The sequence below is a fragment of the Rousettus aegyptiacus genome, unplaced genomic scaffold (genome assembly GCF_014176215.1).
Source record: "Rousettus aegyptiacus isolate mRouAeg1 unplaced genomic scaffold, mRouAeg1.p scaffold_m13_p_16, whole genome shotgun sequence".
Classification (NCBI taxonomy): domain Eukaryota; kingdom Metazoa; phylum Chordata; class Mammalia; order Chiroptera; family Pteropodidae; genus Rousettus; species Rousettus aegyptiacus.
The window spans coordinates 5476771-5500164 of NW_023416291.1; the positions used below are offsets into that span (position 1 = coordinate 5476771).

The window sequence follows — 23394 nt, forward strand, 5'->3', positions numbered from 1 at the left end:
CAAGGGTGTCTCCAGAGCCCCCCGGTCGAGCGGCGGCCGCACTGTACTCAGCCGCCGCGCGAGGGCGAGCGAAACACGCCGTTTCCCGTCTTCCTCCTCCCTGATCCTCCCTGCTCCTCCTTCTCTGCCCTCCCTCCACAGGCTGGCTCAGCCGCCTCCATTTTCCAGATCTTTCTCGAAGCCGCAGCTCCTCAGGCAGCCGTTGCCCGAGCGCTGACGGAAGCGGCCGAAGCCGAGGTGGGGCGCAGCCTCGGGCGCGGAGCAGCGGCTCGAGCGCCTCCCCGGCGGCCGAGCGCGCAGGCGCAGACCCCAGTAACTGCCGGTTGGTGGCGGCCGAACCGCAGTGGAGACAGACCCCGGCGGCGCAGGCTGCGGCGCGGCGGCCTGCACTTCCTCCGCGGTTGCTCGACGCGTTGCTATAGATTGAATGCGTAGCGACTACGGGTCATCTCTCCTTTGCTTATCGTAGGAGCCTCAATTCCAGGAGCAGCAACCCAGAAGAGGACGCGGTCCCCACACGGGAGGCTTCAGCACTATCACCCCGGTCATCAGGCGGCGGGATGTCTGTGGTTGGCATTGACCTCGGCTTTCTCAACTGCTACATCGCTGTAGCGAGGAGTGGCGGCATCGAGACCATCGCCAATGAGTACAGCGACAGATGTACCCCGTAAGTGCCTCGTCTGGTCCTAACCCCGGCCCTAAGAAACGTTTTCTCCGAACCTTTGGTTGGTCCCTCCTCCTGCCTTGGGATGCGCGCCGAGCCCCGAGATGACAGGTGCAGCCCACCAGCTGCGGTCTCGAGAGCCCGCTGGTCGGCGAGCCCAAGTGGGGGTCGGACTGCCTGCTCCGCGAGGCTGCTCTCCCTTCAAGGGCCAGGGACTTGGCTCTGTTAGTTTGCGCATTTTTCCATTCTGTACCCGCACCCCACACCTGGTTCTCCCCCGGCCCTGCTTTACTTCCGGAAAGGGCTTGGTGCGGGACCGCCTCCACGTCCCGAACATTGGAGAAGGATCTCTGGTTACTTCTAGTGGAGCTTAGGGATTATCAGCCGCGCGGGCGGGCATCCCCCGCTAGCAGAGGGAAGAATTCCGCATTCATTCCGCCCTTCCTGCTCTCCCTTTCTCTCTCTGCGTGACAGCTTTCTCACAGAAAAGTAACAAATGGAATCTTAAGAGTTGGAGGTTCATCTGGACCAGAAAGCCTGGCTGCCTTTCGTTTTCTTTTCTTTTTTCTTTTCTTTCTAAGAGAGGCGATGGAGGTGTGCAGGGCTTTTTACCCCAGTGTCCTTGAGAATTTAAGATAATGGACCGGTTTCCAGGAGCGTATGTTAATGAGTGGTGCGTTAATGGAGAGAGAAATCAGGGATGGGAGTCATTGGCTTCTTGTATTGGTGAGGCACGTCCTTTAATGGAAAGTGGTGGAGTTAGAACCTATCAAAAGTGTATTTGTACAGACTTAATTATTGGAGAGTCAGAGGCGACTGTTCTGTATAAACATGACTGTGGAGTCATTCTATTATGAACCTTTGGTGAAAGACTTAAAAGGAGTGGCATTATGTCATGGAAACATGCTCCCACATGTTCTATTGTTTCTCTGGTCTGGGAAGTTTTTTGGCAAAGAATATAATTAAGGCAGGGATATGAAAAATTGGCTTATTGTAAGCTCCTGTTACAGGTAATTTTATGAGGAAACCAACTGTTCATATCTTACTTTTTATGGAAAGGTAACTAACCATATTAGTTTGACTCCTCTGAATGGTCCAAAATATAATACTTTTAATATAAGACTAATCTTAACCAAGATCATTGTTAAGCCTTTAAATAATTAAATTAGTATAATTCTATGAATAATTTTTTAATATATCCAGGATATGTTGAAGAGTAGCTTACTTGAAGTAGTTTGTGCTTTGATTTCTTTGAAAGAATATTCTGGAAGGTTTTATATCACCTTTTCCAGATGTATCGATTGCATTTCTATTGAAATTTTGGATCTTTATATTCTCATATATGATCATAGGTCAGTTAATCTTCATAGTACTGTTAGAACTCTTGTTTTTCCTTTTTACACCTTTTCTTGGTTTTTATGCACAAGAGGCTGAAGCAGTAATTGTGAACTGGTTGTGACTTCATCTCTATAAGATTTTGTTTTAAGCCAAAACAGATACGGGCTTCTGCCAGAAAAGAACTAGGAAATTTCACTCTCTTTCAGTAAAGGTTAATAGGGGCATCCTTTGGCTTTAGGGACTTAACCTATGAAGAAAAAATGAGGGGTAGGATGGACATTCTCCTAATCCTTAAAGCTTTATACTAAAATATCAGATACCAGAACTGTAAGACAAATACCGCATTTCTAGACTCTGCAATTTTAGTAGTGAGTGCATGACTCTTTAAAGAGCCTGGCTAGACTTACAAAGAGTGTTCTTTAAAAATTTGGCTGCTCATTCCAGTCCTCTAAAGTTCTTTTTGTTGCTATTCTTAGACACATTGGCTAATTCTGTGTGGCTGAGATTTAATATATTTCTGATGTGTGTGTAAGAGAGCCACTACTAATATCTAGGTTCATTGAGCCTAACAAACTAGAAATTTCCTAAGATAGAAGGCTCATATTCATAATTAGCTTTCATCAGCAATTCTGCCTTTCTTTCCTTGACTGTGTACTGCCATTTACCTCAGGAATGTATCTTTTATTCGTATTGAACTAATATTAATACTTCACTGTAATCCATGCTCTTACACTGTTTTGTTACTTTGTGGGCCTTAAATCGTTGAGTGAAAACATGACCCATTCTGATCCTTGTATACTTATTTATTGAACGCCTATCTAGCAAAAGACATAACTATTAGGGGAACTAACTTTTCTAATGAACCGCACTATTTAATTATATATGCGTATAAACATAGCTTTACAAAAAATTGTTTTCCATATTTCAGTTGCTGACATCAAAATAATAGTGGCACAGGTATTATTTACTAAGATTCAAATGCATTATGAAAGGATCCTGTAGAAAAGAAGAAAGAAATATTCAATTTTATTGGCTTTTGGCATCCGTACATTTTCACATTTGTTTTATTCTTTAACATACTTGATTATGTATCCTTGGGAGGTTACCGTGTATAAACTAAGAAGGGTGGTTTAATGGAAAAGGTAATTGCGTAAGTTTTGGCCTATAATTAAGGGAGCAAGGACAAGTGATATAACCTGCTGATTCTTTGGATTTCACCTTCTGTCAAGTTGGAGTGCTTATATCCCCAATGTCCTTCCATTATCCATTGGCATAAGGATGCTATATACAGACTACGTTAATGAGGATGTAAAAATCAAAGGGATAAATTATGTGGCGAGGCAGTTATTGTACAGAGACGTATCTTTGCTCTAATATCAAAAAACTCGTCTGTTTTTTTTACTAATTTTTAATTATTTTCTTTTAAAATGTCTTATGCTTTTAAGTTATTTTAAGAATATGTAAAGTCTTATTTTGTTTTAAAAAGTTCATAAAAAGGGTACATGTTAGTATAAACATGAAGGCAAGCAGTGTAGAAGACTATAAACAATTAACATTGGAGGGTATACTTTTAATACATAACGTATAATGTTTTGAATTTTTATGAACATATTTTACATTAAGGAAAATGGATTTTTTAAATGAAAACTATTTTAGGAGATTTTTATTAGATGTATTGCTTTATCAGAATCCTGTATGATCAGACTTAATATTCAGTTCTCTGGTTTTGTCTTCATTTCTTTTTCCCTCTTTACCAGTGCATGAATAATCTGAAAATATGGGAAAATATTTAAACACTTCATTTCAGATATGTGAGATGTTCTCTTCAGTGCAAAAAAGTAGAAATCACTTACTTGGATATTAAAACTTTGTATATGTCAACAGCGCCAAACTTCAGAGGTTAACAGTGGCTGTAGTTGGGTAGGAAGACTTTTTATGGTGATAGAGGTTTAGGGGGAGAGAAAGACTTTTACTTTAATTACATATTCTTTGTACTACACGAGTTCCTTTGGTTTGTATGTTTTACTATGAGCTTACATGAACTTTGATTTAAAAGATTTTAAATACTAAAGATTCACATAAAGCGAATCTCCCCCTTTGTCCCTGTCTAACCACCACTTACACTTTAGTGTGCATGTTCGTGGTTAGATGCAAGTATGTGAGTATACATACGTAACCCAGATGTTTTTCTATTCTTAATTTTTAACAAAAGTAGCATTACATTTCACATATTTTGTGATTGCTTTTCTATAAACATACTGTGGACATCTCAAACTTGTACATGTAGCTCTAATTTATCTCATTCTTTTTAATGACTGTATACTAGTCCATTGATAGGTACACTGCAGTTAGTGAAAAGTTCAAATTATTTCACTGTTAACAAACAAAAATTCAGTGAACATCTTCACTTTTTTAAAATGAAATTGTGAGATGAGTGGATGGCTCACATTTTAGCATTCTAAAACTAGGACTGTGAAGTTTTAGTATGAATATTATCTACAACAAAACAAAATGAATCTACAGTCATTGCCTTAAATTCATAGATGAGAAACTCTAAAAAGTTTCTAGAAGGCGAAGAATGATATGTACAGATTACATGATATCTTAGCTTAAAGTGTTTAACATACCATTGGTCATCCTTGTGGTATGTGGTCACTACAGTACAAAATGAGTATTTTGATAAAACTATAAAAATAACTGGCAAGTCATAACTAGCAAACACTTGGTCTAGGCAGTCATAATCAAAAGAACTTTAAAATTGTTGTGTGCTATTTGCCTTTGAAATGGTGGATTATAAAATAATCAGATTTTCAAATAATATATCTAATAATCTTATAGTTAAATAATATCTAATTTAATGTATCTAATTCACTTGTTTACCGATGTAAATGTCTGTGTGATTTCTCTTAATGGTTTCAAGTTATGAACTAATTTTATTTATGAATTATGCTTACTAAAAGTTTTTGTTATTCCTGTATGTTAAAATGTTTATCCATAGTTCATATTGCAAGATTGGGAAGTTTTTGTTATTACTAAATATATAGGCCTACAAGTAGTATATTTTTCTAAGTAGCAAGCTAGAAAGTAAATGGCAACAATCAGCCTTTTGAGAACACTCCTCCACCCCTTTCTAGGGCAACTTTTGTCCAGATAGCCAAGCTTGGGAAATAATAAGCAGATGTTTTCTTTACTGCAGAACTTCTCAGATCCCTTAATGTGTTTATTATATCCATTGAAATACTCCAAGAATGTTTTTACCAGCTTATTCGAATGTCTAAGGAACTATGTTCCATAGAACGATAAATGGAAAATGATGCTATAGGTCAGTGGTTCTCAACTAGAGAAGATTTTACCCCCTAGAGAACATCTGAAAATATCTGAAGGTATTTTTGGTGGGAATGCCACAGTATGTAGCAGGTAGAGGCCAGGGTGCTTCTAAAGTACTGCAGTGCACAGAATAGCCTCACTCTTTCAACAAAGAATTGTCTGGCCCAAATTATCAGTGCCAAGGATGAGAAATCCTTTATGGATATTTTGGCAACCATAGTTGAAACTAGTTTGTGCAGCCAAACTGGCAATGCAAGGAGCTGACCCTTTGATTTAAACCAGCTGATTGCCCTCTCATATCATTATTGAGTTATTGTATTTCTTAGAGTCTACTCAATGATAGCAGAAGACGCTATAAGTAGTAACTGATCTATTTTTAAAGTATAAGTGGTAAAATCAAGGGATTTTGAATCTGTAGTGGAAATTAACAAAGAAACAAACATATTTGGCATGCTGACCTCTTACGTGGAAGTGTCAGTCTGCTGGCAGTATGTGTTTTCTCCAACCCAGTCACACTCAGCCTTATAAAAATAGGTGTTAGAGGAAAAAATGAATCTTAAATTTTAAGGAAAAATACAAATAAAACTTTCTTAAAGTAACATACCGTCATTTGATATTTATGCCCCTTCTCTACCAAAAGTAACAAAGAGCATTTAGAAATGTTGCTTGCTTGTTTAGAGTTCTGTGATGTTCTCAGAGAATCTGGGACCACTGCTATGGTGGCAACGTCAGATTGGATATCACAGATATAAGCTGCACTGTAAACATTCCTTCTCATTTGTTTCAGGTATAAAGTGGAATTTCTAAATAGTAGTTGAAATAATCTATAAAAGTATAATATCAATGCATTGTATGATATGCATTAGGATAACAATTGAATATACTTTTCTATAAAAACATGTGCACCTAATATGTAGTATGATGTGTCTGTTTCCCTTGGTATTACTGAAGTTAGATGAAAGTTTTGAGTGTAAATAGGTATTCATTTCAATTTTTCTGAAATCCTTGGCACAGATAGTTATTTAATGGTTGTGTCCTAGAATTTTTTTGACAGGAAATTGAAGGAAGAAAGGAGTTTGAAGACTATTAGCTATGTGAGGATGGTTTTCTGTGTATTGAAACACTGAGTATTTCTAAGCTATAACATAAAATTTATTAAGCTTTTAAATATCTATTCATAACTAAAGAGAATGTCAGAAAATGTGAAAGGATATATGTGTGAAGCATATTTCAAAGAATCTAGCACTTAATAAATGATAGTTGAATTGGTCTTATTTGGATCTAGTGTTATAACAGAAGCTCTTGAGAATCAATGTAAGAATAAGATTTTTTGTGCACTCAAGTGATGGTAGTCTAATATTGAAAAATTAAAAGTATTCAGAAATGTGTCCAAAAAAATGGAGTAGCAAGAAAGATTATAAGTAGGCCAAAAGATGGCAAATCTATATTTTCTCTGGTGAGTTTTAGGATGGAATGTCAACCATCCACATGGATTGCCTTAATTGGGTATGTAAATGTCTACCCTGGCAAAGACTGTGTTGAATCTGGGAGTTATTTGCAAGAGATGTGAAGATGTCACTGAATCTGCTGATTCCTGCTATATCCTTATTTTCTTGTTTTTACCAGATCACTATTAGAGAACGTTTCATCATCCTGCATCTGTCCATCACTTTTAACATTTTAATTCTAATTATATAGTGTGGCTGTTGCAGAAGTTCCTCAATTTCAACATGTCCAAAATAGAACTTATGATGATCCCTCCCCAAACCTGTCCCTCTTACAGTGTTTTCTGTCTCACCAAATGGCATCACTATCTACCCTCTTCTGCAGACTGGAAACCTGGACATTATTCTTGATCCTTGTCTCTTCTCTAATCTATTCCAGCATCATTCACTAAAAATGTAATGTGACCACATAATTTTAAGTGTTCTAGTGGCTACATTAAAAAAATAAGAAACAGGTATAATTAATTTTAATATATTTGATTTAACTCAGTATATCCAAAATCTTATTTCAACATATAATGAGTATTTTAAAATTAATGAGATATTGCACAATTTTTAAATATTAAACCTTCAAAGTCAAGAGTATATTTCACACTTAGAATAAGTACATCTCAATTCAGACTGGCTGCATTTCATGGGCTTAAGAGCCACATGTGTCTGGTAGCTACCGTTTTTGACAGTGAAGATCTAGTCCATCACCAAGGCCTTTGAGTTTTACCTCCCAAGTATCTCTTAATTCTTTCTCCTCCTGTCTCAGCTGCCACCATCCTGATAAAGATTACCGATAACTTCTAGCTCTCCTTCCATCAGTTCACACTATAGTCAAAATGATCTCCACCAAACTCTTCCCTGCTTCCATCTCATCATCATTTACTCTTTCTTCAGATCTCATCATTTCCTCCAGTAAGCCTTTCCCGACTTTCCTCCTCTAGGTTAATTCCTGCTGTTTATTCCCACAGCACTATTTGCACTCTCTGTTGTAGCACTTAGTTTATTTTCCTTTGTGTGAGTCTATGGCATTGTAAGTTCTGAGAAAGCCCAAATTGTGTCTTTCTCTCTCACTGTTATATCTATAGTAACAGACAGAGTGTCAGACAAATAATAGGTACTCAATAAACATCTGTTAAATCAACTAAATGAACCTAACTGCTTGACGTCCCTGAAAATTCAGTGGTCCCCAATATAAGAGAATCTCATTCAACCCTTGAAAAGCACCATTCTAGGATCTTTACTCTTCAGTTTGTATTATATATAAGCGTGAGCGTTCTCTCTTTTATTCAAAAGGCTTTAATGAATTCCCATTACCTACTGAAATAAATTTATAATCTGTTATTCGAGACCCTGTATAATCTGACCCTGCTGCTGTCTGTCAAAGTGTACTATGAAACTAGCCAAGTTAGTCTTCCTACTTTCCAAATAAGCACTTCCCTTAGGAGCCGTGTTTCCATTCATCTAGTTAGTACCAGATAATGATCTAGGCCAGTTCTACTCAGTAGAACTTTGTATTCTAAAGTATTTTGGTTCTGTTCTATGTATATTCCGTTTTCTGTGTACTTGTTGGCCACATGTGGGTGTTAAGCACTTGAAATGTGTGTGACTAATGATGAGAAACTGAAGTTTTTATTTTAGTCAATTTAAATTTTACTAGCCACATGTGGTTGGTGGCTACCATATTGGATAGTGAGGATCAAGGCAGTGGGGCATACATTATCTTCCCTTATGGAGGTCATAGCCCAGTATGGTGGTACAGTTAGTAAATGGTGGCGCATGGTGGAGAAAAATTTAATCGGGTAAACATTAGGAGATATTTTTGTTGGGGAGGAGCAGGAATGTTGTTCTTATAAGACAGTCAGAAAAGGTGTCTCTGATAAGCTGATATTTGAGCACAGCCATGAAAGAAGTGAGAGCACAAGCCATGCGGATATATTTAAAAGTTTTCCAGAAAGAGAGGACAGCAGGTACAAAGGCCCTGAGGCAGACACGTGCTTTCCCTATTCTAGAAATAGCAAGGAGACCAGGTCGAAATTGCAGGAAAAAGCAGCCAAGGGACAGCTTGGATGGCTTTATTGGCTGTCGGGGGACTTAAGCTTTACTTTGTGAGACAGGGTACTATTGGAGAGTTTTCAGCAGAGGAATCTTATGACCTTAGTCTTTAAGAGGATCACTGTGGCTGTCATTGAAAATAAACATATCTACATATTAGAAATGTCCTTCTCAGCAAAAGTGACATATTAAAATGCTTTCTCTTCTTTCAAGTCTTAATTCAGAAATCACTTCTATTTGCTTTTCCTAAGCCTCATCATCTAGAAGTGATTATTTGTTAGGATCATTGATAATCCTATTCTGTATGTTGATTTTTTTCAACAGACTATAAATTCTCCGAAGATAATGATTGTAGCTAGTATACACACAATGCCTATAACTATTTGTTGAATGCACAATTACCTGTAGTTCCAACTGAAATCATGGGAATACTTTCTTGAATCATATCAAAATGGCATTTTGATGATACTGTTACTCTATACTTGCTTTTGTAAGCAGAATTAATACAAATGCAGTAGTAAAAACAGCAGTCATATTGTTCAAAGGTTTTACTTACATTCACTCACTTAATCCTCACACAATCTTGTGAGTAGATATGACCATTACTATCTCCTAGATGGGAAACTGAGGCAAATAATAGGTAATTTTCACAAGGTTATTTAGCTGTTAAATGGTAGAGCCAGAATTTAGATCAAAGCAGCCTGTCCTTACTGAATACAGTTAATTTCATTAGTAGGTCATAGATTAGATCAATAGAATTTAAAAAACAATTTGGGAGATCAGTATAATATTGCCACCTATTTGCACATTCTTTAAGATTATAACATTTTTTCTGACCACTATTCCATTACTTTTGAAAATTTAAAAATATATAAAATTCTGATTTGGGGTAACCTATTTTTTAAATAATACATGATTTTATTAATCCTTGAAATTTACCTTTTGTATAAGGAGAAGCAGAATAATGGCACATTGATATAAAAATACCATGGGAACAAACTTTGTGTTTTTCCTTCTTTAGGGCCTGTATATCTTTAGGATCAAGAACTCGAGCCATTGGAAATGCAGCTAAGAGCCAGGTAAATTATTACTGTAAATGTTTTGATTTATCAAAAGAATTAACTGAATCTTGATAACTAAATTCCCATTTTTTGTAATTAAGAGTGAAAAAGAGAATGGTGAAAACATAACAGATCTTAAATCTTTGTATTTTATTAGATATATTTTGCTTTGGGTTATAAAATATTTTCTTGAATTTTATTTATTAAAAATCATCTTATTTGCGAAGTTAGAATTTACCACCATATGACATCAGTTTTTCTCTGGTAACTTTTCGTGAGGGTATCCTATGAGAACATACACTTCAACAACAGGTGAGCAGTGTCTTGGTGAAAAAAAGGTGGGAAATGGAGGAACTAAGTTCCAGAATAACCCAGTGTGGCCTCCACTGCTTTACATGGAATCTAAGTGTTTAAATTTTAGGTTTCTGAAATGTTTGTGGTAACACATTCACTTTTAATGTTCCATGTTATAGTTTCATTTTACTTGGATTCTGTTTATTGCCCTGAACCAAAAGACTTTAACAATTCCTTTTTACATTTTAATATATACCTGGGTCTTCTCTTTTTCATTTTTAAGTAACTTTCTTTAATGAGGCTTTTTCTTTGTGGCTTCATAGGAATAATTGACTCATTTATCTAGAATTTTTGCTTAACAATTTTTATATTCTACTTGTTTTTATTTTATACTTTCATGTTTTAGCTTCTACTTTAATATCGTACATAAAAGATATTGAGTTTGTGCTAAAATGACCCCTTCACTAAAGTTTGCCTTTTGTATTCTGGCTGATCTAAGTGTATAATAGATATCAGAGTCTCTGGAGAAAGCAAACTGTAAAGCTGTTTCTCCTGAAGAGCTAAAAAACCAACATGGTAATTCATTCCTGCAGTTTTCATCTAATAATTGAAGATCGAGATCTATTTGGCTTTTAAAGATTACCGAGAAGGCAACAACTGGATGTTAGTAATATTCTATAGTTGGAAGTACTTGGTCTAGTTAAAGAAAAAAATTACATAGCCAGAATACAAGCCATTTACAAAATAAGAGTCTTTAACTTAGCACCATGCTACATGGGAAGAGTTTTAATTTACTAGCCTAGGAGCAAGTTTTAGCAGTAGAAGCGACATGAGAGCTTTCATGAATTAGATATCCCGAAAAAAAGAAAAATGGGATAATGAAACATGTATTTTAAATAAAAATGCAGTGATGAAAGTGGAAAGAAAATCAGTAATTCTAATTCTTAGAGCCAAAGTGTTAGGGAAAACCAAATGATGAATCGTAGATATATTTTTATTATTCGAAAAAAATTAAGTTGTTTTATTTTTTCGTTTTTGAAGACATTAATTTTAAATCTAACATTCCTAGGATAAGAGGAGAACTGGGTGTGGGGGGCAATCAGTAAGATACACTCATTCTTATTGCATAATTTTACTATTCTTTGGATACCAGAAGAACGAATGTGTGTAATTCTGAATTTGGGTATAAACGATAAAGAGTCTTGATGGTTCTCAAGTATTAGCATATTGCTTATTCTACATTCATTAAGTAATTGATAAATTAAAATGTTTACTGCCAACAGATAGTCACGAATGTAAGAAATACAATTCATGGCTTCAAAAAGCTTCATGGGCGCTCATTTGATGATCCTATTGTGCAAACTGAAAGGATCAGGCTTCCCTATGAGTTGCAGAAGATGCCTAATGGAAGTGCAGGAGTTAAGGTAAGCTTTCTGTTCTCAGTGCAAACGTAGATTTAGATTTAAGAAACTAAATATGATAATATTGCCTACTTGTAATTTAACTTTTTTCCTCTGGAAGCAGTACGTATATGGTAAGATACAGGCAATTTTTGTAGTAAGCACTTTTATTATCAAGGAAAAATGATTATTATTTGCAAAACTTTTAGAGGTAAATTTTTAAGGGATAAAGGCAGAGGTGGCATATGTGATTTAGAAAAAGTATGTTAATTGTCATGAGTTTTCTCTAATTTAGAAGAATCTTATAACATATTAGAAGTATGAAAGCAAATTCTTCTTCCTTCTCCAAGTAAGAGATGGATGGTAGATTTTTGTTCTACATCCTGAAACAGTAAGTTATACATTGGTTAATAAAAACATGGTTCTGTTGATTCTTAAAAAACTCACATACCTCAAAACAGAGTTAACACACGACCCAACAATTTCACTCTTAGGTGTGTACACAAGAGATTTGAACCATATGTGCATGCAAAAACTTGAACGTGAATGTTCATGGTAACCTTATTCATAATAGCCAGAAAGTAGAAGCAACCCAAGTGCTCATCAACTGGTTAGTGAATGAAGTATGGTAAACCTGTACAATGGAATATGATTTGATCAGAAAAAAGAGTGAACTACTGATATGTATTACAACATGGACGAACCTTAAAAACATGCTGAGTGAAAGAAGCCAAATACAAAAGACCATACGTTTTATGATTCCGTTTGTATAGATGTCCATAACCAAGCAAATCAATAGACACAGAAAGTAGATATGTGGTGGTTAGGAGTTAAGAGGAAGGAAGAATGGGTAGTAACTGCTAATGGCTACAGGATTTTTTTTAGGGTAGTAGAAAATATACTATAATTGATGTTGATCAGTGCATGACTTTGTAGATATACTAAAAACGACTGTATTGTACACAACAGGATGAACTCTATGCTATATGAATTATATTCAAAGCTATTTTAATAACTAATTTTAAACAGTATATATTTTTAGGATATGCACATATTTCCATTTTTAGAAGAGAGAGGGTTTAGACTATGGAATACATGATGAATTATAATAAGACATGAGGCTGTTAAAATAATTCGAAGAATACACCATGAGAGATTAAAGACAAGGAGACAAATTGTAAAGCCATATTTTAGGTGAAATTTGTGGGTCAAGGATTGCTGGATAGGAAGCTGAATGGGTTATGATAGCAATAAATGAGATAAAGAATAATATCTAGATATCGTTTAGATATGATGAGTTCTGGTTAATGACCATGAGAAGCAATTTTTTATTCTAAACTAAATTCTTTTGTTGTTATTTCTTAAAAAGAAAATTAAAAATCATGATTTCTAAGTAGTTTGAGAAAAACAGAAAGAAATTTTTTAAAGAAAGCCAAACCTGACTTTTGAGTGATACTGGTTTTATATAGTCATAATGATTGCATGTAAAAGACTTTGAAAACATATCAGTCCTCTTTTGAACTACATTTCCTCATTTTTTGAAGATTGAAGATCTTTTGATTTATATATTTTTTGGACATTTGTTTGAATATACTTTGATGTATATTACGTCTAACTTTATATTCTTATACAAAAGAATACTATATTGTGCCTCCTATAATCAGACTAACACCATGGTATTTGATTAATTTTCCCTTATTTTAGTGTGTGATATCTTCCCACACTTATTAATTTTATATAATATTGGGTTCTGAACTTTTAAGTTGATTTATAGACAGATATGAATTTTAGGTCTGTTTCAAAGTAAATCTTATAACATTATGTAGACATATGCAAACACATTTATACATACATTGTGCTACTTGAGAAAGAAGTTCTTTAAAGATCTTCCAAAGTTTAGTGTTATAGAATAAAATTATTCACTCCATACAGAGGTAACAGACATGGCCTTTTCCTCAACTAAATGTTGTCATCATGTGGGTTCTAAGGTAACTTTGTGTTATTAATGTTGTGGTTGTCATTATAAAATGGTTTGATTACTTGAATAAGCACAGGTCTTCTCGTGTTCCTTGGTCAAGAAGTTCTGTAAAGTTCCATTGTGTGCTGAAATGCAGTGTAGTCTATTGTGATTAAATAACTCATGACAATTAAGATTAAATAGTTATTTGATCTAAAAATAATTTTTAAATTTCATATATACATCTTTATTGTTTAATTTATAATTATCCCCAGAAACCTTGGAGTAATACATTTCTTTTTTCTTTTTTCCCCTTGATGCTTTCATTTCCTTTCCCCAAAACTGTAGGACTAAAGTGTTCATTTTAAACCCAGGAAGACTTATGCTTTCAAAAGAAAGGTTATTTTATCTTATTCATTAGCTAGGATATTGATTGAAAAAAATTTCTTTTGTGGGAGGTGGGAATCTGGAGCATGTGAAGATACATCTGAAAATAATTTGGTTTTAATACTGTGTGTTAGGCACTGAAACTTCAGAAAAGGGATTTTGATAGTAGAACAGTTTTTTTTGGAATATAACTTTGAGCTAGGACTTTGCCTTTTTCACTGTTCTCTGTCCATTATGTATAGAGTAGATGTTCACAGGATATTTGTTGGATGAATAAATGACTCAATAAATATCTCAACTTTTGGTTTTAGGTACGGTACTTAGAAGAAGAGAGACCTTTTGCAATTGAGCAAGTTACTGGAATGCTGTTGGCCAAGCTTAAAGAGACTTCAGAAAATGCTTTAAAGAAGCCGGTGGCCGACTGTGTGATTTCAGTAAGTTTTACTTCAGGCACTGAATACTCTTGAATCATATTTTCCAGTGTACAGTAGTCCCCTCTTAGCCATGTGGGTTACATTCCAAGATTGGTGCCACAGATAGTACCAAATCCTTTTTATACTGTGTTTTCTCCTCTCTTCATACCTTTTCATTTACAGGAAGCACTCTTCAGCTTCTCTTTGGCATATTCTCCTTGCCAGCGCCACCACTCTTGCACTTTGAGGTTATTATTAAGTGCTCGTAACTCTTCTATTATTCTGCCACTTGAAAATATATGTTGGAATAGTATAAATTTTAAAAATCCGTCTAAAATTTAAATTCACCCCCAGTTATTTAAATATACTTGATTTTATTTTCATACCCGATGTTAATGCCAGCATTATGAACTTCTTGGCCATTATTAACTTTGTAATTAGTGCAATTGACACATTGTGAGCTTTATTAGGGGAAGTATTTTCTCTGTTGTATTCACTACTCTCTTCCTAGTGGCTAGAAAAGTATCTGATGATAAATGCTCAGTGAATTTTAAATGAACCATATAATTTAGAGTTTCGTCAGAATGAACCATATAATTTAGAGTTTCGTCAGAATGATAATACCAAAATCGGGATAAACAATCTTATCATAATTTAAGTTATATTCCTGTTTTTAATATGTGTTAAATGAAATTTCTAAATTTAAAAAGCAATAAAATTGGAAGAGCCCCCAACAAACATGAAAAGCTATTCAGCATTGCTAGCTGTTAGAGAATGCAAATTGAAACCATAATGAGATACCATCTCATATCTGTTAGAGTGGCTATAGTCAATAGGACAAGTTATAACAAATACTGGAGAGGCTGCAGAGTAAAAGGAATACTCACACACTGCTGGTGGGACTGCAAATTGGTATAGCCACTGTGGAAAACAGTATGGAGGTTCCTCAAACAACTAAGAATTGATCTACCACATGATCCAGCACTCCCTCTATTGGGTATTTACCCCAAAGACTTAAAAAATCATATCCATAAAGATATTTGCAGACCAGTGTTCGTAGCAACATTATTCACAATGGCCAGGGCATGGAAGCAACCGAAGTGTCCTGTGATAGCTTAGCTAAAGAAACTGTGGTACATATATACAATGGAATGTTCCTCAGCCAAAGAAGAGATGAAATACAGCCATTTGTGACAACATGGATGGAACTCGAGATAATCATACTAAATGAAATAAGCCAGGCAGAAAAAATTGAAAATCACATGATATCACTTATATGTGGGATATAAACCTAAAAGCAACAAAGGAACAGGGCAAACAAACAGAGGCTCATGGACATGGAATATAGACTAGTGGTTACCAGAGGATAGGGCATGGGGGAAGAGAGGGGGATGTAGGTGGAGTAAAAGGGGTCAAATATGGGGGGTAGGGGGAGGCTGAAGTGGGTAAAGGGGATCAAATATATGATAGCTGAAGGAAACTGGACTTTGGATGGTAAACACACAATAGAATATACAGATGTTAAATTATAATGTACACCCGAAAATTATATAATTGTATTAACCAATGTTACCCCAGTAAAGTCAATTTTAAAAGAAATGGAGGAACCCCTTGTTATTTTGTACATGAATGTACTTAATTAGCTTTTTAGAAATCTGTAGACCGAACCAAATTATTTCTTAGTGTGATAGAACTGAGTATATGTAAATATTAATTATAAGTTTAAGCCTGAATTTATTTTTTATTAGAAATATATTTTATGTTTTTAAGTTTAAGCCTGTATTTATTTTTTATTAGAAATATATTTTATGTTTTTAGTGATCTTAAAAGAAACACATACTCATCATGAGTCCTCCGCTATCTAGTTTCCCCGTCCCTTTGAAATATAACTATTGTAAACATTTCAGACTAATGTCTTCTCATGGCATGTATATACACAGAAAGGAGATCATGTTATACATGCATTTTTTAATGTATTAAAGATACTATTCAGTGACAGTTCAGATCTACCTGATTCTAACAGCTATGTAGGAGTCTATTATATAGATATACCTAATATTATATTTAACCAATCTCATTTTAACAGACTGTTTGGTTTTTAATTTTTCATGGTTAAAGCCAAACAAATATATTTTTTCATAGGCCAGACCAACACAAAGAGGATTTAGATTAACAACTGTTCCAACTGTTTGAGTTTGTACTTTAAAGGCCAGTGTTTTATAGCATAGAATTACAAACTTAAAAAAAAAAAGAAAAGCAAGTATATTTTCTCGTTTATTTAATTAGAACACCATTCTTTCTTTGTCTTAAGCTGTGCACAAGTTTAGTGCAATTATTTTACATTTTTCAACTTATGGAATATTTAAATACAATCTACATCAGATTAATATACTTAATTATTATTTTTAAATACCAGATTCCTAGCTTTTTCACTGATGCTGAGAGAAGATCTGTGATGGCTGCAGCCCAGGTTGCAGGTTTAAATTGTTTAAGATTGATGAATGAAACTACTGCAGGTAAGCAATATGTGATTTGAAATCATTGTCAGAAAAATACTGTTATAGGTTTTTTCCAATTAATACGTAGGATTTATTTTTTTAACTATTATGGACTGGTTCTTATAAGCTTTTCATTTTAGAGTACAATATCTTGGCAGAGATTAAACATGTCCTATGTTGGCCGTAAGAATTGTTAATATTTTAGAGTTGTAGATAGGTAAAAAAAAAAATGAAATTGGAAACATTAAGCAAATTATGAAATGTTACTTTGAAACGTATTAATTTGTATTACTCTACTATGTATTAAAGTGTGCAGTATCACAGTGATTTCTTTGTTTTCTACGTGGTTGTGCTGGAATTAACTCAATTCTTTGTTCTTAACACAGTTGCACTAGCATATGGAATTTACAAACAGGATCTTCCTTCGTTAGATGAGAAACCAAGAAATGTAATATTCATTGATATGGGACATTCTGCCTATCAAGTCTCAATTTGTGCTTTTAACAAAGGAAAACTTAAAGTAAGTAAATAAATGATTCATAATATTTAGTTGTTATGGTTAAGAGCATGTAAAACTACATAGAGAACCTTGATCTCTCGGTTTAAGTCTTGGCTCTGCCACCTAAAAACTGTGACCCTGAGCAAATTACTTATCCTCCCTAAACCCTGGGTTTCTTGCCTTAGGATGATGTCAATAACTAACTATTTCATAGAATATTTGGGGACAGAATGAGTTATTGTATATAAAATGCTCAGAATGCCTTGTAGTGGATACTGTAACATGCATTAGCTATTTGTATTATCTTTGAGGTGTTAAGTCAGCCAGGGAACATAAATTACATATTTACCCATAAATATACTTAGGGAACATTTTCAAAATTGGTTTCATTGTTTTTAGAAACTTTTTTATCCAGGAGTCCTAATCTAAATTTTCTACAATATGACATTGTTTAGTTCTATGTGCTTATCTTCTTGCAGTTTATATTTGTTTGTTTGTTTGTTTGTTTGTTTGTTTTCTGCCTACAGTGCCTGGTATTCCTGGGTGGCTTCCCATCCAAGTACTAACCAGCCTTGACCTTGCTTAGCTTCCAAGATCAGACAAGATTGGGCACGTTCAGGGTGGCATAGCCGTAGGCCTATATTTGGTTTTATATTCATTTTTACATTGATTATTTTATCCAGACTTACATAGTCTCTTCATTACGCATATGTGTAGAAGTTATATAGAATATGAAAAGGTGTGAGTTATCCAACACCTTTTAGACCCTTTTGTCTAACAGTGTATAGTCCTATAATAATATCCTTGTAATTAAGAAAAATAAAGGGAAATGACTCACACTGAATACTAAGTAGTTTCTGTAAAACGATTTAAGTCTTGGTATTTAGTCTTGAATTTTAATTTAAAAAGACCATTTTATTTCCTTTTTAGTAGTTATCTTTTGGTAGAGATCTCTAATTTTTGGATTGTATACCCTTTGAAAATTTGATAAAAGCTATGGCTTTTCTCACCATAAGGATTCATGTCTGCACTAGTCACATAACAACATAGTTTCGCATTTAATTTTGGGTAATACTGGACCTCTTGAGAAGTGTATCCATGGATTCTCCATGCTAAGCTATGGGATGACATCCCAATCAGATTACCTTCACATGTCATGTTTACCCCTATTATACCACCCATCCTTGTGAAAAAGTGGGATTCTGTTTTTTTAGTAGTCACTATTACAGGTAGTCATTTGTGTCTTCAAACCTGGGGAGAGAGACTCAACTTGATGTCTTCTGTGTTTTCAAGAGCTCTTGTGTCGAAGTTCTTTGACTTGTTTTGTCTATTCCTCTTCCACTTGACCACTAGCGGGGGGTTACTGTTCAACAGGCTTACTATATTAAATTTTTGTCTCTGTTCACTTTTTTTTTTTTTGGTTTCTCATGTATTCTTTTGTTTCTCCTGTATTTTATAAAAATAGCCTTGTTTTGTTTGATTTTTGTTTGTTTTAAATAATTGAAGGCCTAATTCTTGATCTATAAATTGAATGTTAATCATGTTTTAGATTTAATCTTTGAACCAGCTTTTCTTGGCTTAGGACAGTTTTTTGATTTTAAACTTAGTTTTTGGCTTACCTGTTCAGCGCTATTGTAGAACCAGAGGGTATGAAATGATGAAGGTTTAAGTATTGTACTCAATTATTTGAGAATTAGAATTATTTTTAAATTATGATATGTGGATCTTTAACCTAAAGCAGATAATTCATAGTAGGTAAATCTGTTGGCTAAATGAAATAATTGTTAATGTGATTCCAAATTTGGCACCCCTGTAAGTTTGATGTTTTTTTGGCCTCGATTTCATTTTAATTTTAAAAGGTTTTTTTGTTTGTTTGTTTGTTTGTTTTGAAAGTATCTGTATTTGTGAAACTTCAGTTCTGGTTTTTCAATTAAATAGGTCTTGGCTACTACTTTTGATCCATATTTGGGTGGCAGAAACTTTGATGAGGCTTTAGTAGACTACTTTTGTGATGAGTTCAAGACCAAATATAAGATAAATGTGAAAGAAAACTCTCGGGCCTTGTTGCGTTTATATCAAGAATGTGAAAAACTAAAGAAGCTAATGAGTGCAAATGCATCAGACCTTCCACTGAACATTGAGTGTTTCATGAATGACCTTGATGTTTCCAGTAAGATGAACAGGTACCATGCATGTTTTCAGTTGGAAAAGTGTTTGCTTATTTTATAATGTTTAAGATTCTATTATTTTAGAAAATGTGCTTGATTTTTAGATCTCAAAAAAGTGAATTTTATTTCATTTTCCCACAGGGCTCAATTTGAACAGTTATGCGCTTCCCTCCTTGCCAGGGTTGAACCACCATTGAAAGCAGTAATGGAACAAGCTAGTAAGTGGCAATTACTGGACGAACCATTGACACTGTGCCATGGTGTTACTTGAGTGGAGTAGGAAATGGTAAAAGCCATAAAAGCTTCACGCGTTTTTTTTTTTTAAGATTTGTGTTTCTCATTTAGAGAAGATTATAATTCATTTTTTATTCATAAGAGTAGGACACTAGTTCTAGGTTTATGAGAACTCCTGTTCCATTTTGTTTTCATTATAAAACTAATGCTAGTTATATTTGGAGGTGTTTATATGTAAGTATATAGAAGATTCTAAGTAGAAATGGGGACATGATTGCTTTTTGTTAAGTTTTTGGTAATCAGTTAAACATAACTTATGTGAAAATTTGTGAGATGAACGTTAGAAAATTAAGGATTCTGAAGAGTCCCTTTACAGCCCGTGAGGTCCATCATCTGGAACAAATGCAGTGCCTGACACATAGATAATTAATATTTAATAAATTTTGCCTTTTTCCAAAATTTGTTTTTATCTTTTCTTATTTTGAGCAAATACAAAAATCTATTTTTACAAAATACTTTCCAGGGTCTACTTTTCACATTTTTATAAAGACTATCTCATTTTTCTCAATTAAAAACATTTTGCTTTCCAGATTTACAACGTGAGGACATAAGTAGTATAGAAATTGTAGGGGGAGCAACGCGAATTCCTGCAGTAAAGGAACAAATCACTAAATTCTTTCTTAAAGACATAAGTACCACATTAAATGCTGATGAAGCTGTTGCAAGAGGATGTGCATTACAGGTATGATTATTAGCTTTTATTTAGAATATATATTTTGCCAGAAATACAGTGGTAGGCCTAAAGGTAGTTCTAATATTATCTGTTCCAACCGTTTGTCAATAGGCTAAAAGTAAATTGAAAGTATTCCTGAAAAGTAAGTCTTGTGTCTATCCCACTTATATTTTAAACTATCATTATATGTCAGTAACTATACTGAAAGAAGTTTATTTTATGAATTCTTGTAATTATTCCCAGTTAAAATTCTTTTGAGATTTAAAAATACTTTATATTAATTTTTGTAAAGTCACGGAAAGAGTACTCTAACACTTAAATTTTCAGTAGTTGTCATTAAACAATAATTTTTAAAATTTAATAGTTTAATTATAAGGACTTTAATTAAGGGTAACCTAGGGTATATTTTGTGTTTGCTGATTTAAATATGGTGTACATCTTATTTGCAGTGTGCGATTCTCTCACCAGCATTTAAAGTACGTGAATTTTCCATAACGGACATTGTTCCCTATTCAATCACATTAAGATGGAAGACCTCTTTTGAAGATGGAACTGGGTGAGTTACTTTTAAAGCCTTGATTAGAACTCGTCATAAATAACCAATCGAACATAATTTTATAAATTCAAGGAATTAATACTTCTTAAAATTTTTGAACACATGTAAATAAACTGTTAGGAAAAAGAGAATATAAAAATAATGTATAACCTATAAATCATGATGGCATATTTTTTAATGAGTATTTTATTATAAAAGTGAAACCTTATTTTCAAATAAAAATCACAGTACAGAAATTTAAACACCTCCATTTGGTATATCTCATCTCCTCCTTAGTCCATTTTACAGAGGTAACCATTGTTAACATCTAAGTGTGTATCTATCCAGTCATTTAAAAAAATATCCAAGAGTAAAAGCATGCACTTGTTTTAATGCATACATTGATCATCTGCATATCTTCAGTGTAACTTGCTTTTTCAGATGTGTTATATATTACCTTTCCATGCCAATAGACAATAACTATTTTTTCAACAATTGTGTGTGCCATAATTAGTTTATCTAATACACTCTAAAGTCATATTCTTACTGTTTTGAGCAGTGCTATTAGGAACATCCTTGTACACATTTCCTTCTCTTAACATTCTAATACTAAAAATAAAGTACTTTGTCATTAAATTGCATTTCTAACTATTGTGAGCTACATACTTTTATTGACATTTGTATTTTTCATGAGCTGCCGGGATATATATAGAAATATATATAGAAATATATATATATATCAGAAATATAGCTTGTGTAATAAAGTAAACCTGGATAAAGTAAATATGGATTATCAATCTTCTCTGAACGTTTTGCATGGCATGTGTTAATGTCAATTTTGAGGCAAGAAATACTGTTTAAACTATTTTAATTTAAAGGTATAAGTGATCCAGAGAAAAAATGGAAAGAAAGTGTATGGAGAGTTAAAATGAAAAGTAAATATATCGTAGTAAAGGTAATGGTGGTAGGAACTTGAGTACTAGGATAGAGGAAAAGGTCCATGTATACGAAACTTTCAAACAGCATAATTAATAGGATGGTGCTATAGCATTACTGTGTTTCTAGGCTGCTGTAAACAATAGCTGCAAACTATTTCTGTTCCACTGTTTAAGTAATAGGATTGCCTTGTAGGTTTTAAAATTCCCTGTGCTGTAAAGGACATTATTATAGCAACTGGAAAAAAATTGACATATGGATTGAAGATTAAATTATCAGTGTAAATTTATGAAGTTGACAGCTGTACTGCGGTTATATTAGAGACTGTCCCTATTAGGAAAATAAACATTGAAGTATTTAAGAGTAAAGGGCCATAACTGTATGCAACACCCTCAGTTGGTCCAGAAAAAAATATATACACACACTCCAATAGTATGTGTGCACTCAAATGATAAAACAAATGGGGTAAAATGTTAAGAGAATAATCTAGGTAAAGGTTATATACGTGTCCCTATTTTTATTTTTGTACCTTTCTGTAAGTTTGAAACTATTTCCAAATAAAAGTTTTTTTTTAAGAGAACTAGGATAAAAATGATCCTAAATAACAAGTATTTTGGAAACTAATGCATGGGATTTGGTCCTCAGACGTGTGCAAAAAACAATCTCAGTATATTGGCCTTAAGATATATCTATTCTCAGGTAATTTTTTCTCTTTTGTAGGATAGAATTGTCTGTTACTATAACACATTCTAAAAAGTTTGAGCTATAAGCCTGTCAAAATGCTAAAATCAAGTTTTTTATATTTGTGCATAGAAGTCTTTGTAATTACTGCTTACGAATTAAAAATGAGATGGATTCTGTATTTAGCTTCGTAAACAACTTTCGATTTGTTTTTAACTGAGTATTTTCCCATTTCATTTTAGGGAATGTGAAGTATTCTGTAAGAACCATCCTGCCCCATTCTCAAAAGTCATTACTTTCCACAAGAAGGAACCATTTGAGCTAGAAGCATTTTATACTAATTTAAATGAAGTGCCTTACCCTGATCCAAGAATAGGTAAGAGAACTAAAAAAAATTTCATAAATTTTCCCTTTTATACATATGTTGATATTTGGATAAAGGAAGCAAATTGATATTTATGCTAAGAGAACTAGGATAAAAATGATCCCAAATAACAAGTATTTTGGAAACTAATGCATGGGATTTGGTCCTCAGACCAAATGTTTAAAGAAAGATATTCATATCTTTTCATAACATGCACTTTTTAGTGCACAGAGGTTGTTTCTGGAATAATGGCAGTTTTGAGTACTTTTAATTCGTTTTGACATCTTTATTTAAAATGCTCTGTAATTTGCCTGAAAGGTTTGGGTGAGGGTTATTTTTTATGGAAAAACTCTTTAA

At 34.0% G+C, this 23394-nt stretch overlaps 1 protein-coding gene across 1 annotated transcript in view; it reads left to right on the plus strand.

The window, feature by feature from the left end:
- Positions 1 to 318: 318 nt before the first annotated feature.
- Positions 319 to 23394, plus strand: part of HSPA4L (heat shock protein family A (Hsp70) member 4 like) — a 44256-nt gene continuing 21180 nt past the window's right edge. Inside the window, exons 1-11 of the mRNA XM_016148099.2 lie at positions 319 to 667; positions 9899 to 9956; positions 11516 to 11656; positions 14288 to 14410; positions 16806 to 16905; positions 17274 to 17407; positions 19325 to 19569; positions 19696 to 19772; positions 20379 to 20530; positions 20971 to 21077; positions 22916 to 23049. Of these exons, the coding sequence (XP_016003585.2) occupies positions 561 to 667; positions 9899 to 9956; positions 11516 to 11656; positions 14288 to 14410; positions 16806 to 16905; positions 17274 to 17407; positions 19325 to 19569; positions 19696 to 19772; positions 20379 to 20530; positions 20971 to 21077; positions 22916 to 23049 (1378 nt within the window). The 5' untranslated portion in view covers positions 319 to 560. The remainder of the gene's footprint in view (positions 668 to 9898; positions 9957 to 11515; positions 11657 to 14287; positions 14411 to 16805; positions 16906 to 17273; positions 17408 to 19324; positions 19570 to 19695; positions 19773 to 20378; positions 20531 to 20970; positions 21078 to 22915; positions 23050 to 23394) is intronic.